The sequence below is a fragment of the Camellia sinensis genome, chromosome 13 (assembly GCF_055761805.1).
Source record: "Camellia sinensis isolate YWXY chromosome 13, ASM5576180v1, whole genome shotgun sequence".
Lineage (NCBI taxonomy): Eukaryota > Viridiplantae > Streptophyta > Magnoliopsida > Ericales > Theaceae > Camellia > Camellia sinensis.
The window spans coordinates 20,052,407-20,073,949 of NC_138973.1; the positions used below are offsets into that span (position 1 = coordinate 20,052,407).

The 21,543-nt window shown below is 31.7% G+C and overlaps 1 protein-coding gene across 1 annotated transcript; it reads left to right on the top strand.

Annotated features, from left to right (window-relative positions):
• The first annotated feature begins 8,083 nt into the window (after nucleotides 1–8,083).
• LOC114321787 (sulfite exporter TauE/SafE family protein 3) lies at nucleotides 8,084–15,423 on the top strand. The gene is made up of 12 exons (XM_028268996.2): nucleotides 8,084–8,784; nucleotides 11,100–11,259; nucleotides 11,834–12,034; nucleotides 12,117–12,181; nucleotides 12,500–12,527; nucleotides 12,638–12,729; nucleotides 12,800–12,886; nucleotides 13,040–13,090; nucleotides 13,298–13,519; nucleotides 14,403–14,496; nucleotides 14,647–14,787; nucleotides 14,950–15,423. The coding sequence occupies exons 1-12, from the start codon at nucleotides 8,566–8,568 to the stop codon at nucleotides 15,033–15,035; spliced, it is 1,446 nt and encodes a 481-aa protein (XP_028124797.2). The 5' UTR covers nucleotides 8,084–8,565; the 3' UTR covers nucleotides 15,036–15,423.
• Nucleotides 15,424–21,543: the final 6,120 nt, after the last annotated feature.

Genomic DNA, 21,543 nt, shown 5'->3' on the forward strand with positions numbered 1-21,543 from the left:
AGTAAATAAACCAAACTTAAACATATTTTGAAAATAGTTGAAGTTTTAAATTAAATTTGAACAGTCAATTGATCATTCGTTTCGGTTTGATAAACATAAAATTATATAAAAATACCAAACTATTTTAACTCAGCTCGGCAAAAGTTTATTTGAAATCAGTTAAAAAATTTAACAAATCAAACTTAAATAAGGGATTGTTTGGGATGACCTAAATAAGTGCACTTTTTGTCTTTTTACGAAAAGATGTACAAAAAAATAGAGAAATAATGTGATGAAAAAAAGATAAAAAGATAAAAAATGTGTACTTATTTAAGATAGTCAAACTTGACATAAATTTTAAAACTGCTGAAAATTATCAAAAACAAATTTAAACAATTAATTATTCAGTTACCATACAGAACAGACCACACAGAGGGTTTAATTATTCAGTTACCCTACAGAACAGACCACACTGGGGGTTAATAAAGTAAATTGGGGCCATTTCAGTTGGTGAGATGATTTGTCGGTGCATGTATCACAAAAATAATGCAATCAATCAGCCACCCACGTGCAATATATATGTGCATTCAATTATTATATAGGTGGAATACATTATCAAAAGTAGAAAACAAAAAACGGAAAAATCTGCAATTTTTTTATATGAAGATTGTTAAATGGAATCTCAAAAAATGATTTTTTTTTTTTTTACAGCATTTTAGGTCTCAAAAAGAAATAAAAAAGTTAATTTATTAATTTATTTAAGTCATATCACTTTTTTTTATTCTTTTTTTTATATAAAATTAAAAAAAAACTTATAAATTATAAAAAAAATAACTCTTGGTACCATTCTTAATTGAAACAACCTCGATACCATTATTGCTGCTCCAAAAGTTGCTTTACTTTTGGTTTTATCCAAAAAATAAATAAAGGTTTGTGGACGGAAATATATATTTTAAAAATCTCTCAAGTTCCTTGATAATAAATTTCATTATATGTTAATGTGCTCAGCCTTTAATATATATATAAACAGATATGGATTTATTAATATGAAAATAATGGTAATTTCAAACATTTTGTTGTTTTTAACCCCCCCCAAAAAAAAATGAAAACAAAAATTTTTAAAATGACACCAAACTTTCGCAAGGATTCTGATGTTGATACTCAAAGCCCCTTGTCCTTTACTTTTTAGTTTTTTTTTTTTTTGGTATTTTCTAGTAATATTCATCCTATAATTTAGTTTATAAGTGAAATAAATAAAAGAAGAAAGGAAAAAAAGAAAAGAAAAAAAAGTGCATAGTACGTGATGAAAATAAAAATATTCAACTTCGTTCACCCGAGTTGGATATCTACTAGACTACTAGTTCATTTGATGTGAATATTATATTATTACTTGTTTTTTTTCCTCCTAAGAACGGCCTATATATTTAATAATTGCTAAATTATTTTTTTAATTCATCAAATAACTCCAAACTTTGCAAAACAGTATTTTCTATTAATTTATTAAATTGCCCAAAAAAATTAAATATAAAATTACAAACACAAATTATGCTTGCACCTACTACTAGTGTACATCTATTATATTATACACTACAAATGGCTAAGTTGGTGTTAGCATTTTTTTTACAGAATTTTTATTTTCAAATTACCTTTCTGTAACTAACAATCCAAGCACAAGTCCTTCTATAACAGTCAATTCAATCTGTATTTGTCAATTTTAACTCACATGAAAATTATATATGTTTTGAGCATGCACAACAAGTCTATTTTCGGAAGTCACTATTTCAGCTGAAGAATTATTACAAAAAAATCAACAATTCTTTCTGGTTTTTTTTTTTTTCCACGTCTCCTTTTTGGAAAGGAAAATAGTATATAAGTTTATTTTTCACACACACTTTCGAGGTCAAGTGATGTGTCAAGAACCAAACATCTTCTTGATATATCACTGGGTCTAAAAAGTAGGTCTAATTTTTGGACCTAAATATCAATTTTTTTTGGAAAAAGTAAAAAATACTAAAAAGAATTAATTCCCAAAGCAAAACTAATGTGATATTGTGGATATTTGGTGTAACTTATCTAAGTTGTTTACACAATTTTTTTATTTTATGAGTCCGTATCAGATTGTTTGGTATACTTTTTGGCTTATTAGGCAAAAAAAAAAAAAAAAAAAAAAAAAAACAAAAATATCTTCAAAAGCTCGCTGAGAAGTGCTTTTGACTTTTCCTTATGAGTTATTAATTTTTAATTTAGAATAAACTGTGCCATCATTAATTTGGTGATTCTCACAGTTGAAATGGCAAATTCTTCATCTTAAAAGTGGTAATTATTGCATATAAAAAATAAAAAATAAAAAATAAAAAATAAAAGATGATTTTTTTATGAAAAAAATATGTAAAAACAGTAGAGAGAAAAAAAAATGTTTAATTTTTAAGTGATGCTACATCGCTTAATATATGATTCTTATTTTGGCCCGTTTGGTAAAGTTGTGAAAAAGTGATTATAGATTATAACTTAACAGATTATAACTTATAACTGAAACTGTTAACTTGTTTGGTGCAACTGTGGGATTATAAATTTAAGCAGCAGAGTAGTGTTTGGTTGATAAGCTGTAAAATAACTTTTTGATGTGTAATTGTCCTTTTTGCCCTTATATAATATAAAAATGATTATTTTGTCATTTTTTTTAGTTTTAATTTTAAAAAAAATTATTTCATTAATAAAAGTTAATATAATTAGTATTACATAAATTATTATTTTCATTATAAAATTATTTATTTTTTTCAATATAAATTAATTAGTGTCAATTAATGACTTATTTTCATTTTTTCATTATAAATTATTATTTCCAATTTTTCATTATAAATCAATTAGTAAAAAATTATTTCATATTTTCAATTAATTAATTAGTGTCAATTAATGGCTTATTTTCATTTTTTCATATAGATTATTATTTCCATTGTTTTTTTATTAAAAAAATACTGAAAACCTCCGCACACACACACACAAAAAAACTAAAACCCTAACTCCGGCAAGCACAGTTGCAATGAATCGACGCTAGGGTTTGAGATCGGGAATGGGGGACGATGACGGAGGCACACAGAGATAGAAAGAGACCAACAACAAGAGAGAGAGAGAGAGATCGCAATGGTTCAGAGACAGATCGCGATGGCGAGAAAGAGAGAGATAGATTGCGATGGTTCAAAGACGAAGAGAGACATATCATGATGGCGACGAACCAATGCCAGAGAGAGAAACAGAGAGATAGAGAGAGAACAACTCGAAATCTTAGCTAGAAATAGTCGCTGGAAATCGCCTTTCAGACGCCAGAAATCACCTCTCACGTTCTCTCTTTCTCTAGACATGAACAATGTTTGAGTGTCGAGTTTATATAGTGGTGTTTTGGTAATTTCTAAATTTTTGAAGGGGCATTTAGGTCATTTCACCCCTTCTATAACTAGCTGCGTGCATAAGCTAAAAAAAAATAAAAAAAAAATCTCTCAAGCAGCTTACAACTTTTAGCTCAAAATCAATTAATTTAAGTTATAATCTATCTCTCATAAGCTCAATCAAACACTCTAAAATGACTTATTTTAAGCCAAAAATTGATTTAAGCTACCTATAAGTTGTACCAAACGGGTCTTTTGGCCTCTCAAGAAGTAAAAGAAAGAAAGAATAGAGAGAGATAAACAGAGAAAAAATGAGAAGTAAGAAAGTAAGATTTATTTCACATCATTAAAAAGGTTGTTTGGGATGTGAAGTAGAGAAAAAGAAGATGTATATTTAGGATAATATTTTAATTTTTTACAAAAAGATATGTAATAAAATATTATAATAAAATCAAAATTACTATTTTACCTTTGTTGACTGTTTAACTTTTAATTTTTTGACATTTAAGTAATTAAATTCAAATGACAAAATAATAAATTTACTCTCTAAACTTTCTCCACAAACTTTTTAGAAATAATATAATGAGAGGGTAATTTGTATAGCCAAATTGGGCTGAGCTAGGAAGCATTGTTTCTGAATATTGGGTTGCGTTGTGGGCCAAGTAAGATAGCTCGGTGTGGGAACAAGGGTTGACAGGCCGGTTGGTGAGCTCTAGTTACAGTCGTTCGGTAAGCCGAAGTGTTATGTCGGCTACATATAGGAAGCCGAGCTAGAGATAGCCCGGTGAGAGAATTCAAAGTAAATCGTGATTATGCAGACAGGTCGGAGGTGATTGCTGGACCTTAAACTACATAACTTGGAGTCCACGGCAGAACCGTGGCATTTTATTTCTAGAAGGCCGAGCTATGCGCAGCTCGATAAAACACGGTGCGGTTCAGAGCAAGTTATCTCGGTTGGGCATCAGCAGCCGAACAAAGTGTGGCCATCTCACTTGGCTTGTAGTGATAGGGTATTGTAAGGATAAACATCATCCTTGGGTATGAGACTCCTAGAAGGACTCTGTTAAGGAGAGTACAGTCCTACTAGAATTGTGCAAACCATCTCACTTGGTTGGTAGTGAGTAAAGTGTGTGATTCATAGGAGGACTCTTATAAGGAGATTTGGAATCCTATTAGGATTGTGCCAAGCAGAGTCTATAAAAGCTCATAGCAGGACCTATGTATAGGTATCACAATTTTGACTCTCGAATATAAAGCTTTTGTTTATTGTTTATTTGCTGACTTAGGTATCGGAGAGGTATCCGGCATACACCCGCCGACTAGCTCACGTTTGTGTTTTCAAGGAGTAGGGCGACGACGTTTGGAGAAGTGTAAACTTGATCAATAAAATTATATAAAAAATTTCGTGCTTGTACATATAGACTTTTTGAAATTTTTTTAACAAGGATTTGACTTTTTCACTTTTATAAATAATAACTTTTTCACTTTTACCTACTCTAGCATAAGAGTTGCATGAATCGCGTTGGAGAGAATCAAACCATGTGATCGTGATCATGCGTGTATGTGTTATTTTTCTTCACTTAAACCGGGTAAAGGAGATGTTTTAAAAATGTTTTACATATATATATATATATTTTACAGTGAGTTATATTAAATTGAGCTTTTAGTTAAAATTGTTGAACAAATTAATTGAAAAATAATAAAAATAAGGCGCTTTTATATAAAAATTAATTAATAATTAAAGAATAATGTTAGAGATTTTTAAAAAATGATCAAAAATTTTATCAAATATTTCATATAGATGTGAAACTCACATGATGTGTGAGATAGGTGGTAGTGATGATAACCATGGTGTAGGTGGTGAGTTTGGTAATAAGCTTAAGCCTCTCATTTGAGAATATGTTATATATAAGGTAAAAGAATTAATATTTTGGGATAATTCTTTTATTTTTTATGAAAAAATATGCAAAAAATAAAGAAAAATATAATCTTTGATTTTTTTTAAATAGCTCGTTGACCGTTTGAATTATATTTTTTTATTATTTATTTTTAAGCTAAAATATGTCATGGTGGAGATTTTTTGACATAGATAGACATTGATAGTAATTACTGGTAATAGAAGAGAGTGGGGGTTATATTGTTAAATTGAAGACATTTATAGTTTGTGAATAAAGGAAAAATACGGTAGTGCTATGCCCCACAAATTTTTCTCACAAAAGTATTATTCACAATTTTTCATTGATAAGAGTTCACATAAACTCTTACTGGTAAAAATTTGTAAACAAATATTCTTGTGAGAGAAATTTGTAGGGATTGATCATTTTTCGTGAAAGAATAATGGTTGAGAGCTCTAGGATAAGAGCTCTAAAACATGCACTAATGACATGGATGTGTGTGGGGTCCAATTTGGTGTGATGTTTTAGCTTGAATTTCTTTTTTTTTTTTTTTTTTTTGGATATGCCAGCTCAGTAGAGCTCTTTTTAGAGCTCTACGTTTAGAGCTCTATAGCATTGTTGTTTCATGAAAATAACATTTTTATGAAATTAAAAAGGTCATTTTAATAGACTTAAAATCATATAAAGCTAATAACAATTTGATTAAAATTCAAATTATGTTGCCTCAATTTCATTTGCTTGTTCTCTTATTAGGAATAATGTATAACTTCAAACATCACTATTTAGGGTTGTAAATTGATCGTCTTAATAAAATGTAGTTTGTTTCAAATTTTCTTTTCTTTAATACTGATCAAAATGTTATATTTAAATATTTTCATGTATTATAAATTTTTTATTAAAAGATAAGTAATAAATGATACACATTTTGCTATAAAAATTAAAAAAATATATAGGAGTAACATTTATAGAACATCTTCCATCATCTCTCTTTATTTATTCTTAACATAATTTTTTTTAAATTTCTATAAAATCCTTAAAAGTTCTTATCAATCAATCTGTTACGCAAAATAAAAAATTAATACAAAAATTGAATACACAACATATTCTAAAGATAATCGTTAGCATTTTTTCTTTAAAAATTGACAAAAAAATCTAAAATTACAAAATCAAATACAATCTATAGAACAAGTCTTATTACAAAATAGTATATCTATTCTGTAATTGATTACAAATAAATAAATAAAATTGTATAAAATGGTGATCTTAAAGCATCTTCAACGGTGCATCAATTTTTTTTATTAAATTTGAATAAAAGCTTAGTTTGATATCAAGTATTTCAACGAAAGATTTTAAAATTTCATCAGAATACTGGTTGACCGAGCAGACTACCGGGAGGATGTTTGGCTGGTCGATCGACCAGTGTAAATTTTATTTTTTTATTTTTTTATTTTTTTGCCTTGAGGTGGTCGACTGGCCAATGCAATTTTTTTACAAAATTTTGCCTTGAAGTGGTCATTTGGGAGGACATTCGGAGGGACGTTCGACAACGGTAATGGATAGTGATTTTATGAAAGACACATTGGTCCTCAGTTTGATGACAAAAAAGTAAAATTCTCAATTTGATATTTATTTGATGCAACTATTGGAACAACAAAAAGACTTGAATTTGATGAAAATTTTGAGTAATCATTGGAGATGGTCTAACACAGTATATACTTTTCCCACTAAATATAGATTTATTAATGGGATTATTTCACATCAGTATACAACTTCAAAAATAATTACAAATTAATAATAATTTTTATTGATATTACTAATAATTAAAATCATAAAATTGTCCATACATTGTAATAATTTTTTGAAGATCATATGGGATAGTTTATTTTGAGAAATAGATTAAAAGTTAATTTTTTTATTTTCTTTTAAAATAATGTGCAAAAAAGTAGATCAAGAAAGTTAAAAAGTTACTTTTAACTATGTTCTCAAAACAAATTAGGAAAAGCCAATGTGAAAAAAGGGATTTACTTGTAGGTTTTACTAGGTAAATTTATTGTTTAATAGATCCTATGATAATTAATAATATTTTTCATTAAACACTATTTAAAAATAAATTAATTGTTAATTTTCAGCGACAGTTTAAAAATTGTCAATTTTTAACGACATATGCCAAAAAAAAAAAGTCATAAAAAATTATTTTTAATAATAAATTTGTTTAGCTTGCTTGGTTTCATTTTTTCAAAAACACTTTTCAGAAAATTTTATTTTCTTATTTTACGTGTTTTTTGTTTTTACTGATTTTTTTTTACTTTTTAAACACACTTAACATAAATACACCTACAAAGTGAAAAAAAATTGGAAAAAAAAAATCTTTTAAAAATTCACTAAATACCAAAAATATAAAAAAATACAATAATTAAGTACATTTTTTTATATTTTTATGTATTTATTAAATTTTTAAAATATTTTTTCACAAAATTTACTTTTTAGATATATCTAAGTAAGGTGCATCTAAAAAAGTAAAAAAAAATGTTTAAAATTTAAAAAATATTCACTAAAAACAAAAAAATACGAAAACTAAAAAACTCATTTTTCAAAAAATTTAATTCAAAAAATTCAAATCAAACACATTGATTAAGATTTATTTTTAATTATTTAAAAACAAGTTATTTTAGTAATTTTTTAAGTAAAATATGAGATAAAAAAATTAAAATATTTGAAACATTTTTAATTTTTTTATGATGATATGTACAAAAACAGACCACATGTCAAACGAGACTATCACAAGGAATAAGCATAATTAGCAGGACATATTGGTAATTTAACCATGTGAAAGGGAAAGGCATGAAGTGAAGTGAGTATTGTTTCCTATATAATGAATCTAATCCCCAAATCCCAAAATTCCATTGAAACATCTCTTCGTTCTCTTTTGGGCTTACCACCATTTCTCTCTTTTAAATTTTCATTTTTTTTATTCCTAAACATCTCTGCAATCACAAGACCCATTCCTAACAAAGCAAAAATCTATCCTTTCTCCGGTTTAATTTTCTCGCATTTTCTCTTCCTTTCTCTCAGAAAATTTTCTCATCTCTCTTCCGCATGCCGTAACAAAAGTTTTTTGTCTCTCTAATATTTTCCTCGGGATTCTCTTGTGATTCAGAACTACATTTATTGCCCTGTAGATGCATATCTGTAGAGAGAGAAAGTGAGAGCCAGTGTTTGGTAGTTGGGATTCGAGAGAGAGAGAGAGAGAGAGAGAGAGAGAGAATCGAAGAGTTGAGTTGGAAAAAGGTTTGAGGTATTGGAGTTGAATGGCGGAAATTGGAGTGAAATGGAGGGTTTTGAGATCGATATCGTTGATATCGTGGAATTTTTTATTAGCATCAGTGCTTGTTGCAGCTGAAAGAAGCTTGAAACAGCAATCATCAACCTATACCCCTGCCCAAGAAGCATCAGGATCAGATTATTTTTCACAGTTTGTGAATTTCTTGTGGCAATCGAATGAATCTGGGTACCAACATGTTTGGCCTGTAAGTCAAATTATCTATCTGATTACGTCTTGAAGACTTTTCTTTTCTTTCTTTTTGTATTGTTTTTTTTTTTCAAATCTTTTTGAAAAATTCCAAGCTTCAGTTTTAACCATTTTTTATTTTTTATTTTTTTAAAAATACCCATCTCCAATCAGTTCTCTTTTTAAAATTTCATCAAATACAAGAAAAAATATGACTGGGAAATTTGGTGATGGATTTGGTTCATCCTTGTTTTGGTTTAAAAAAAAAAAATAAAAAATTTGCCCATGCCGTGATTTGATACAGATTTGATAAAATGGTTGGAGCACACTTCTAGCCATTTTCCCTCAATTTTGAATTTGATGAAAAAATTGATGAAGGATTGGAGATGTTATGTTGATTCCATTGCTATTACCCATTTTTGCATAATAATTAACAAAGATGGTCCAAATCAACTAACTTGTTAATTTATTGGTCTAGTTGGTGTTATATTCTTTTTGCTTTATATTTTTCTTTGTGGGTTGGTTGACCTTTAAATGGATAGGGTTGCAAGCTTAGCCAAATAGTAGTGTGTTCAAGCTCTGCTCGATAAAACTCGAGCTTGACCTCGGCTTGGTTCAACTCGATTATATAAACAAGCCAAGATTAACTTGCACGTTGTGCATGTTTTTGAGTTCAAGCTCAAGCTTGAGCTCAAAAGGAAAAATCAAGCCTCGAATGCACATCAAGACTGAAAACAGAAGGTTATGGAAAAAAAATATAAAATAATGCTCATGTTAGTAATAAGAAAATAATGAAAATAATTATTTGGTTTACCTATGAATGAGGTAGATGTCATGTATATATAATAGATTCATCATACAATTTAGGAAACAATATAAATAAGGAAACAATACTCCATCAGTAATTGATACAATCACAGATTATATACATACTACTAAAAATAAATGATTTTATATACTTTAATTTCTATATTCAATACTCCCCCTCAAGCTGGTGTGAAGATATTCAACAATCGCAACTTTTCAACAGATGACTGGAAGAAATCAGAAAAAACTCAATGGCTAGTCCAAATAAATGCTACCGAACAAATTTGGTAGTCCACTAAATAAAAAAGGCCAAAAAGTGTTTAATACATTAGCACCACACTGTAGAAAGAGAAAAAAACAGGGATTGAATTATCCTAGAAGAGCTACCAAAGCATCTATGGTCAGGAAACACCCTGGTTGGCATTAGAGGTCGGAGCTAATGCTGGGAGATAGTTTATTTTACAAATTGGTCGGAACTAATGTTGGGACAGTTTAAGGTCATATTGGACCATTATAGGAACTGACCGGAATTAATGTCGGGACAGTTTACGGGGTCATGTCAAACCGTTGTAGGAATTGACCGGAATTAATGTCGGAACAGTTTAAGGGGTCATGTCAGACCGTTGTAGAGACTAATCGGAATCAATGTCGGGACAGGTTAAAGGGGTCATGCTAGACCGATGTAGAGAATTGGATGTTGAACCAGTAAGCGTGCTACACACATATCTTATGATGTGGTGCTGAATGATGATGGCAACAGATGATTAAGTGTGCTAGGGGGTGACTTATTAGAAAGTGCGTCAGGGGGTGGCTTGGATGGTCACATGGTATATCACCATGATATAGGTATAATACCCCCCTCAAACTTAAATAGGTTTGAAGATAGAAACTTATTTGAGGTTGAAATAGAGAGAAAGATAAAGTGGGACAGAAACACACAAAAAAATGAATTGTGATTAAAAAAATATCGGGGGGGCAAAGGTAAGGCTTCCGCCCGCTGGTGAAGCAAAATTACTGGGTACTTAACCTAACTCTGATACTAAAAAGAATGGAAAGAATTATTTGGCTTATCCATGAATGAGGTAGATGCTATGTATATATAATAGATTCATTATACAATTTAGGAAACGATATAAATAAGGAAACAATACTAAATCAGTGATTGACACAATCACAAATTATAAACATAAAACTAAAAATAAAAATTAAAAATCTATGTACTCTAATTTCTATATTCAATAATAAGTTTAGTCAGTCAATCAAGTATGTAAAACATCAATCATAAATAAAAAAGTACATATACATTTAGCTGATAGTATTTGGGACAAGGCACTATTGAGTTGACTTCAGTTTGTAGACATATCTTTATGTAGTATGCATGCATATTTGTATGGAAGCAACCTCACTTGTGCTTGCATATGTATAAATACATAGTTGATTGTTTGTTTGTTGCCATGCTGAAGTTGTGTAATACGTGCAAATTGTAAGAATTGATTTGTGAGGACAATTGTTGAATTTGATTTGCAGGAGATGGAATTCAATTGGCGAATTGTTTTGGGTACTATAATTGGATTCTTTGGAGCAGCATTTGGGAGTGTAGGTGGTGTTGGTGGTGGTGGAATATTTGTTCCTATGCTTAGCCTAGTTATCGGGTTTGATCAAAAATCAGCAACTGCAATATCAAAATGTAAGAGACAGATATCCATTTAATAATACTTCCAGAAAAGATTTGCTTGTTTTTAACCAGCACGAATGCAGTGACTTCTTCCAATTAACTTTGTAGATTGTGAAGTTTTCTTTAAAATATGTATGTCTAAATTTATTTTTGTTTTCTAAAATTGAAGGAAATGAGAGAAAAGAAGATGAATGAGTTGACTCAAGTCTGGTTTTGAATTCATTCTAAACAATGGAAGACATGTCTATGTTCATAAGTTTTTTTCAGTTCTGAAAGCAAAATATTATTGGAATGCGGACAGATGATATAATGCATTAACATGACTCCAATTTTCTTGGAGGTGAATTTTAGTTGTTTTGGCATTATTGAGGATTAAATATTCAGACGTCAGAGACAGTACAGAGGTTCACTGTGACATCAGTCATAGCTGAGGCAGTTCATATGACTAAAGCTTTAAACTAAAGCTTCTTATTTTTTTTTTTTCCTCTCTCAAATTGGTTGACAGCCATAGAAAGAAAATGGTCTTTCTTGATTTTACTTTCTGTTTCAGTTCTAATTTCATAGATTTGCATTATTTTCTGTTCAGGTATGATCATGGGTGCAGCAATCTCCTCTGTCTACTACAATCTTAAGCTCAGGCATCCTACACTTGATATGCCAGTCATTGACTATGACTTGGCACTGCTTGTCCAACCAATGCTCATGCTGGGCATTAGCGTTGGTGTTGCTTTCAATGTGATTTTCGCTGACTGGATGGTCACCGTTCTACTAATTATTCTCTTCATAGGTAATGTTTGGTTGCATTTTCAATAGTTCTTGCTATGTGTTCTGCCCTACTCATACTGTGGAGACTACATGGCGGTTTGCAGGCACATCAACCAAGGCCTTTTTCAAGGGTGTTGATACATGGAAGAAAGAAACAATAATGAAAAAGGTATCACGAGGTTCATGCATTTAAGAAGTAAAACGGAAGTTACAAGTCAGTCAGAAAATGAGATCATTTCACTTAGTTTTCAGTTGTATCTGAAATGTTCTTTTTCTTGCTTGTGTAGGAAATAGTTTGGCTTCAAAGAAAGTATGCAATTTCAATTTTTTTTTTTTTTTGCAATTTTTATTTCGAGCCGTGCTGATTAAAATTGATGTAATATAATATGGCATTAGGATTTCTGCTTTTGTTTTCATATGGTGTGTGTGTGTATTTTTGCAACCAATCTTAAATCTTCCATTCTGAATATCAATTTTCTGATTTCAGGAGGCTGCTAAGCTTTTGGAGGCAAATGGTGAGTTGATCCGGTGTTCTTTCTATATAACAACACCAAATAGATCCTCTTGCTTATTTATTTTTATTTTTCTGTTGTGGAATATTCACGCATATTTCCTGTTATATCAGGTAATGGTCATGAGGGAGCAGAATACAAGCTCCTTCCTGATGGCCCAAGCAATGGCACCAAAAAGGAATCCAATGGGACTACAGAACGAGAGGTAAGTAGCCTGTAACAAGCTGTTTACAGTTCCAAAGATCCCTCAATTCTGATACGTATAAACATCACAGGTCAGCATAATTGAGAATGTTTACTGGAAGGAGCTTGGGCTTCTTTTTTTCGTGTGGATTGCATTCCTTGTACTGCAGATCACCAAGGTTTTATCTTCTTCTTTTTTTTCTTTTTATTTCTCCTCATTTTTTATTTTATTTTTGTAAATATTTGATTTTTCCTTTTTGTACATCTTATTAAGTTATAAGTTTTTTTTTGTTGCTTTGTTTTGTTTTGTTTTTTTTTTCTTTTGAAAACAGAACTATACAGCCACTTGTTCAACAGCATATTGGGTCTTGAACTTATTGCAGGTAAATTTTATTATTTCACCCAAAAGTTAGAGATTCATGTAGTTTTTTTTTCCTCTATTGGACTGAGTCTGTACATGTAAAAATTGCAACTAACTTGAAAGTTTCTGTTGATATTACGACAGTGTCAAAAAAAAGTTTTTAGCTTTACAGACTGCAAACTGGGTTTTCAAGCATCTATGTGAATTTATCTTTTCAATTGTTCTGCAGATCCCAGTTTCTGTTGCGGTAACTTTGTACGAGGCAATTGGGCTGTACAAGGGGAAAAGACAGATTTCATCAAGAGGACATACAGGCACTAACTTGAAAGCACACCAGCTGATCTTGTACTGCTCCTGTGGCGTACTGGCTGGTATAGTTGGTGGACTGCTTGGCTTAGGTGGAGGATTTATTTTAGGTCCATTGTTTTTGGAGCTGGGAGTCCCTCCTCAGGTAATTTGCGTCTTTCTTTTCTTTTCTTTTCTTTTTTATTCAAAATTTTGTGTTTTCAGTGCTTGCACTAGAGTGAAAAAGAAAAAACTAAATAAATAAACAAAAGAGAAGGGTAGCAGTAACTTTATATTTCACTATTCATGTTGGTTATCTTTTACTACTTAAATCCAGGTTAGAAGAATATGGCTGATTCGTTGTTATGTATATCACTATTAGGTTTTGTACCCTTCCCTTGATATTGCCTTATTATTAAATTAACCTGTTTGCTTTGTGGAAAATGAAATCTATTCCAAGTAACATCAAAGAGAGTTTCTGCTTTCATTCTTTAACTTCGAAATATATTTCCACTATATGTAACATCGACAACAAGACAAGTCAATCATGATAATCTAGGATTCCAATTTTTTTTTTTTTTTTGACTTCTTGTTTCCAGAATCTGTTTGACCATTCGAGTAAGCTAGTGTAAATTAAAATTTTAACACAAATGGCGGAAGTTTTTTTTTTGGGGGGGGTCTTGTAAAAGCAGATTGTGTTATTTCTGGATTATTGTAATAATTCAACAGGTTTGCAAATAATTCTGGAGTTGTTTTTATTATTAGGATATTTTTGAATAATTTGATATTTAATGACTGGATGAGGAAATTAGGTGTAGTATGTTGAACAAAAATTTCAGGGATAAAATTGGAAATTTAGGAAAAAGCACGTGGACGGTGATCTAAGTTTCCAAAATGTGGATCTCATATAATCCCAAACTCAGACATAGATGTTTAGATAGCAAAGGAAGATAAAAACAACCATGCCGTTGAAACGGTTCCTTGTGCTGTGTTAATTACAAGCATTTGCATTCCGTCTCGTCCTAAACTCCTTGAGAACGTTTGTGCAGGTTTCAAGTGCTACAGCCACCTTTGCAATGACCTTCTCCTCATCAATGTCTGTCATAGAATATTATCTTCTAAAACGTTTTCCGGTACCCTATGGTAAGTTAGTGTTCCATATTACTGAAACAGTTTTTATAAAGCAGTTTTCTGTTATTCTCTTGAGAAATCATCTAAAAGTATAACGAGTAAAAGACTTGAGTTCCATTTGAATTTTGTTTGAATTCAATTATTTTTTGAGTGTTTGTGCAGCTCTTTACTTTGTTGCTGTGGCAACTGTTGCTGCTTTTATTGGGCAACATGTTGTACGGAAATTGATCATTATACTGGGAAGGGCATCCTTAATCATCTTCATTCTGGCTATCACGATCTTCGTAAGCGCAATCTCCCTAGGTGAGCTTCATTTTTCCCATTAGTTGGACTGGTGAAATTCCCAGGCAATAAATTAAATGAGTCTTTACAACTTAACTGTTTTTGAAAGCATTAACTACAATGTCTATAGTCTACTTGTGAAATTCTTGATTTCTTGATACAATTTATTTTTGTTTTTGATAGGTGGGGTAGGCATATCGAACATGATTGGGAAGATTAAGCAACACGAATACATGGGTTTCGAGGACCTCTGCAAATACGATGCTTAATTTGTCGTCGTCACCTCTTCTTTTCTCCTCTCACATTTAATAGGATTCCCAAGTGTCATAATGAGGCGGGCTCAGTATACAAATCGGCCTCGTGCCGTTATGCACGTTTGTGGGACAAATGAATGATTGCATTGATTCAGCTCCACTGAAAATTCAGTATGTTTGCTTTCATATGCTTTCAGTGTCTTTCTGTACGAAAAAATTCTGCTGTATTTGGAGCTGCAGTAAGAAAGATACAAAAGGAGTGTTTTCAGTGTTTTTTTGTTTTTTGTTTTTTGTTTTCGTATTTTTGGGTTCTTACATGGAATGGAACTTTTGAATAATTGTAATAATTTATTGTTTGACCCTTGAAAATTCAATTGATTCAACTTTTGAGTTTTATATTTCACCATCACCCTCTTGTGGTTATGGGATTCATTTGCAACAATGAATATTCTTCTAATAAATTTATATAAAAGAATATGCTCTAATCGGTTATAATGTTGTGAATTTTGGGACATTGACTGAAAATAAGATTTGATGGATTTCAATTTTGAGAGTTTTGTGCACATGTGCTCTGATTATTGTGTAACATGTGGCTGAGTTGGCTAGTATATACCCTTTGTTCTGTCTATCAGAATGTTGGCTCACATGGCTACTACAGTCACATCAACGAAATTCAGATGCTTTTTATCAGGTGGAATAAAATCTCTTGATTACACAATTCTGTTTTCTTCTTCAATGTGAAGATCATCATTATAACTTTTTTTTGGCTCCTTTTGGGGCATGATATGAACAACCATTTCAAACACCAATGATTACAGAATTTTTGTTGGCCCACATGGGTAAAAGTAGGTGTATGAATAATGTCATAACCACAAGAGGGTGAGCCAACAAAAGATTAGAAGTACTGATCCTGGAACAACAATATGCATGAAGGTGAAAGAAGGTGCAAAAGTTCATGAAAGGGATGACTAAATGTCCAAGTTTAAGAGATTGTATTTCTGTTGGGGTCCATTGAAGGAGGGCTTCCAGAATGCTTGTAGGCCAATCATTGGTGTGGATGGTTGTCATTTGAAAGGTCCACATGGTGGAGTGTTGTTGATTGTAGTAGGGATAGATACAAATAATTGTATATTCCCGTTTGCCTATGCTACTATTGAGAAGGAGAAGAAGAAGAAGAAAACATGGCGGTGGTTTCTGAATTTGTTGGGGCAAGATTTGAACATTGTAAATTATCATTGTTACACTTTCATGAGTAACAAGCAGAAGGGCCTAATGGATCCAGTGGCTGAGCTATTTCCAAATGCCCACACAGGTTCTATGTAAGGTATTTGTACAATAATTTCAAGTGTGAATATAAGGGAAGGGTATTGAAGGATTTATTATGGAAGGCTGCTAGGGCAAGCACTGTTGTTGCATTCACCAAAGTCATGGAAGAAATCAATGGAGTTGATGGCCAAGCATACAATTGGTTGGTAGCAAGATCACCAATCCATTGGAGTAGGAGTCATGTCAGCAGTTTCCCCAAGTGTGACATTTTGTTGAATAATCTATGTGAAAGTTTCAATTCAAGCATATTGCAAGCTAGGGATAAACCTGTGGTCACCATGTTGGAGAAGATAAGAGTCTTATTGATGGAAACAGTTCAAAAAAGACATGAAGCAATTAAAAAGTACAACAAAGGCCCTATATGTCCTAAGATTCAGAATATTTTGGAGAGGTAAAGGTTAGTGCAGCTGGTTGGATTCCTAGACGAAATGGGGCTTCCTAATTTGAAGTTGTTGGTCCATATGGTGAGCAACATAAAGTGGACTTGAAAGAGTGGATTTGTGGATGTAGGAAATGGGATCTATCAAGCATTCCTTGTGTCCAAGTTGTAGTTGCTGCAAACTATATAGGTGAAGAGCTAGAAAATTATGTGCATCACTAATATAAAGTTGAAACCTACCTCAGGATTTATGAGTTCATGTTGACTCCAATCAATGGTAAATAAATGTGGCAAACACCTGCATATGCTAAAGTGCTACCACCTGATGTGAAGAAGAGAGTGGGAGGCCAAGACTGCATAAGAGGAAGGATACTGATGAATCAATTGATGTAATTGATTCAGGTAAGTTGGGAAGAAGGGGAATCCAAATGACATGCAAGAACTATGGCAAGTTGGGACATAACAAGAGAACATGCACAATCAAGGGCCAATTCACTTACTTAACAGATCCTGTGAGTTCCACTCAACTAATTCATATTTTTCATGCATTTTGTAAACTTACACATTACTAACTTTTGTTTTTTAGTTTTTACAGTCCCAGCCTGAAGGAAGCCAAAGTCAGACCTAGACTGACGGGAGCCAAACTCAAAGTCAGGTAGAAGAAAGCTTGGTTGGGAGTCAGGTTACAGAAGTAACTAAAGTTATGAAGAAGAAGCTGGCTGTAAGTTTTGAAAATTTATTTGTTAATTAATGTATTCCTTGTGTATGTCCTAACAATGGTGAGGGCTATTGCAGGTAGAAAGGAGAATGGTTATGACAACAAGTGACTCAACTCCATTGCATGCAAGTCAGGATGTGCAGGGGTCTGTAGTAAGTTCCAATACTAACACTCCTCTGCAAGGTCAAATGAGATGGAGAGGAAGAGTGGTGTACGATGCTAGTGCTGTCAAATCTCCTCTGGGTGCAACCACGAATGCAGCTGAGACAAAGTATTTAGAAAATGAATGACCAGTGTTGTTGTTGGTTTTTTTTATTTTATTTACCATGCTGGAGAAGGTTTTTACTACTTTTGTTCATGGAATACAATGTAATGGATGTCAAGATTTTTGCTACTTTTGTTCATATTCCATAACCATGACAATGGTAGGGGCTTTTTGTACATTTGAAGCTTGGTTTTTGTATTGGCTGCCCCTTTCTTAGTATATGTTTTGCACAACATGAATGACAAGTGTGTGAACTGATCAAAGTTTGAATGATAATTTAGTGCCTTTACTACTGTTGTGACAAGTCTTGGTGTTTATTGGTAATGGACAGATGTGTGTGTGTGTTTTGGTGATGGTTTTTTTTTTCTTCTAGTTTTTAGTTTATGGATGGACACAACAATATAAGCAATAATGTCAATTTTTCTGTTGTATTGTTTTGACTAATTTGAATTTGGAGTGACAAATTGTGTATGTGATTCACAATCCTTTCCCAACTTCCAAGAGTTCATTGGTGATGGACTGCTATGTGTGTGTGTTTTGGTGCTTGTTCCTTTTAATTTGCAGTCCAGGAATGGACACACAGTGAAATGAAGAATGTAAATTTGGTGCCTTTACTGTATTGTTTTGCCCAATTTGAATTTGGAGTGACAATTATGGTCCCAAATTGTGTCCCAACTTCTATGTGTTTCTTTTGTCTATGTCAGAGTCACCAAACAAAAAATAATAGAGACAACATTAATAGGTCACCACACACACAATTTTCATCTCAAAATCATATTTTTCCATTAACAACAGTTCACCCATTGCATATGATTCAGAAACCGGATACAGACTCCATTCATTCTTACACCACCATACAACTTGTAACTTTACATTACAAACCATATTCCTACAACCAATCATGATAAAACCAAGCAAATCCATAGTTTCCTCTCTCTTCCAGTCCTTCTCTTCAGTTGTGCTTCCATCTTATTCAACTTCTTCAACAGATTAGGAATGATCTACACTGCCCGATCGCACATGGGTAGGTCTACCCAGGTAAAGTGATTGTAACCATTGTTAGGGAAACTATGAAATCTCCTTCTATGATTTGTGTTGGTCCATGCTGTGTGTATCAGCCTTCTTCTTCCACAAATATTGCAAAACATCTCTTCCACACCACTTCCCTTGATTTCTTGAGCTTCGATTGTTCCTCATTTCTTCTCTCCCACTGATTTCATTGATGCTCCATTTTTTTTTTTCCTTCTATTTTGTTGTAGTCTCTATTTTTGTAGGTTGAAGGAAATACAAGGGAAGGTTAGGTTTTGGTGGGCAAGCCTTAATTTTCCCTCCATGTGAAAGTATAAGGGGCCACGTCACTCATTCCGTCCACTTCCTACAGAAATAGACAGCAGGGGTGAGATTGATAGTAACTTGCACAGTATGGGGGTACATATGAAAATAAGTGTAGTCTGGGGGGGTCTTTGAAAATCATGTCAAAGTATAGGGATATAAATGAAATTTGCTCAAACAAACCTCATATCCACTACCAAAGTCCATTTTATGCTTAGTGCTCACAATATTTGAAGAATCTCTTTGATAATATTAAAAAAGGAATCACCATTTTGAAAGTGAAAATAAAGAAGAGAAGCCATTGATGCACTTTTAAAACCATATTTTAATTTACAAAATAATTGTTAATATATAGACATTATTAAAGTAACTAAAAAAAAAAGAAAAAGGAAAAGAACAGTATGCACAGACCAATTAAAATATGAAAGGTGTGTTTAGTTTGTGTTTGTAGAGTAGTTTTTGAGATAAAAAGTACGAAAACTTGTTTGGTTTGCCTTTTTTCAGAAATAGTTTTGGAAAATTATTTTGGGGAGAGAGTTTTAAAAAAAGTGATTGATTTGATGTGTATGAGAGAGTGTGATTTTGGAAAGTAGGTAACCAAACAAAATTTTGAGATTTTTTTTGGAAAAATTTGTTTGGTTTGATTACTCTTGAAAATTTGTTTGTAGAGAATTTTTCTCAAAATTTTTTCTGAAAAACAAACCAAACAAGCCCGAAATGTTTTTGGGTATAGTGGCCAAATGCCATGATGTCTCTGCCAAGAAAATAAATAAATAATTAATTATTTAAATGATTCATCAAATGCTGTGTCTCTGGCGTGTGGATATGGGGGCCCAAGAGTTAAAGAGAGAAATGGCAGCTATTAAATTTGACAAATGTCAAAACTTGTGTTAAATTCGACACAAGTTTTGGCAGTTCTCATATGTGCCAGATCATGAAGAAACATCTCCTTCCTTCCCTCCCTCCTCCCAATGAAATATCCCTCCTTATTGCCCTCCATTTTTACAAAAAAACACAGAAACTGGTGTATTCAGATGATCGATTGGTCATCTAGACACACCAGTTTCTGTGCCAAAATGGCAGTCGAACCATTGGAGCAGCATTGCTATTTTTCATCCATTTTCAACTATTCATTACAATAATTTGACAATAACAATGCTATTATAATATTTGTCATTGAAGATGCTCTAAGCCTGTTAATACTTAGATTAATATCTTAAACACAATCATTAACTTATTAAATTATGAATAATTTAACATTTATAGAAAGCTTGCCTTCTTCCACTTTAACGTGTGCCCCTCTCACTCTCTCATGCATTATCAAAATTATAGGGTTACAATATAAAAAAGTCTTGACTAAAGAAAGGGATACAATTCAATGCAAGTGTAGAAAAGAAAAAAAAAATTCACATCATTAAAATTAAAATTAATTTTGTTTAATAAATTTGTAATTATTTTTTGAAAATATCATTGAATTGTAATTTTTCATAAAGAAAATTTAGTGGAATTGGGATAAGTATTTGGAATTTTTTTTTTTATTAACTTTCTTTTAAAAAATTTCAAAAAACTTCGCATTGTGTGATCTACTCGACTACATGGACCAAATAAGTTATAAAAAAAAAATGGAAAACAATTCAGCAAAAAAAAAAATGAAAATAAGTTGATGATGCTTTTAGATCATTCTACACTAGACAAACAAAAAATGTAAAAAAATTTGCGCAAATTTTAAAAGTAATAATATTGAAAATTAAAAAAATTGAGCTTTTTAGACAGTTGCCAAACCCATCAAATTTAATTGATTGAAATAGAAAAACCCATTATTTTTATGTTGTGTTAATCATCACTAGGGACAGATCCACGAGGAGTGAAAGTATATTTAGATTTTCCCGCACCCCCTAGATCCATCATTGATCAGCACAATATTAATTTATTTATTTCATACATGTATTTAGAAGAAGAAGAAGAAGAAGAAGAAGAAGAAAAGTGGTTGTCCGATGACTTAGATCCATCATTAATCATCACAATATTAATTTATTTATTTCATACATGTATTAAAAAAAAAAAAAAGAGTGGTTGTCCGATGACTTAGATCCATCATTGATCATCACAATATTAATTTATTTATTTCATACATGTATTTTAAAAAAAGAAGAAGTGGTTGTTCAATGACTTAACTCAATCACCTTGGGCTACCTAGCAACCGCACATTAACTGAACTGACCTGAGTTCAGGTATCGAACCCATCTTTCAACTTTATCATCATCCAACTAGCTTGGTGCCCTCGCTTGAGTCACAAACTAAAGCTACTTACCTCAACAATTATTAGATGTCTCAATCACACCTTATATCCAAACATTATGTGTTGTTTTTAAACGATGTGGGATGAGTTTATGATTCTACTACTACTAATGTTTAAATTTTACACTATCTCTTTTCTAATGAGATTATGAACAATGTGGGATGGATTTACGATTCTATTACAATTAATTTTTAAATTTTACAC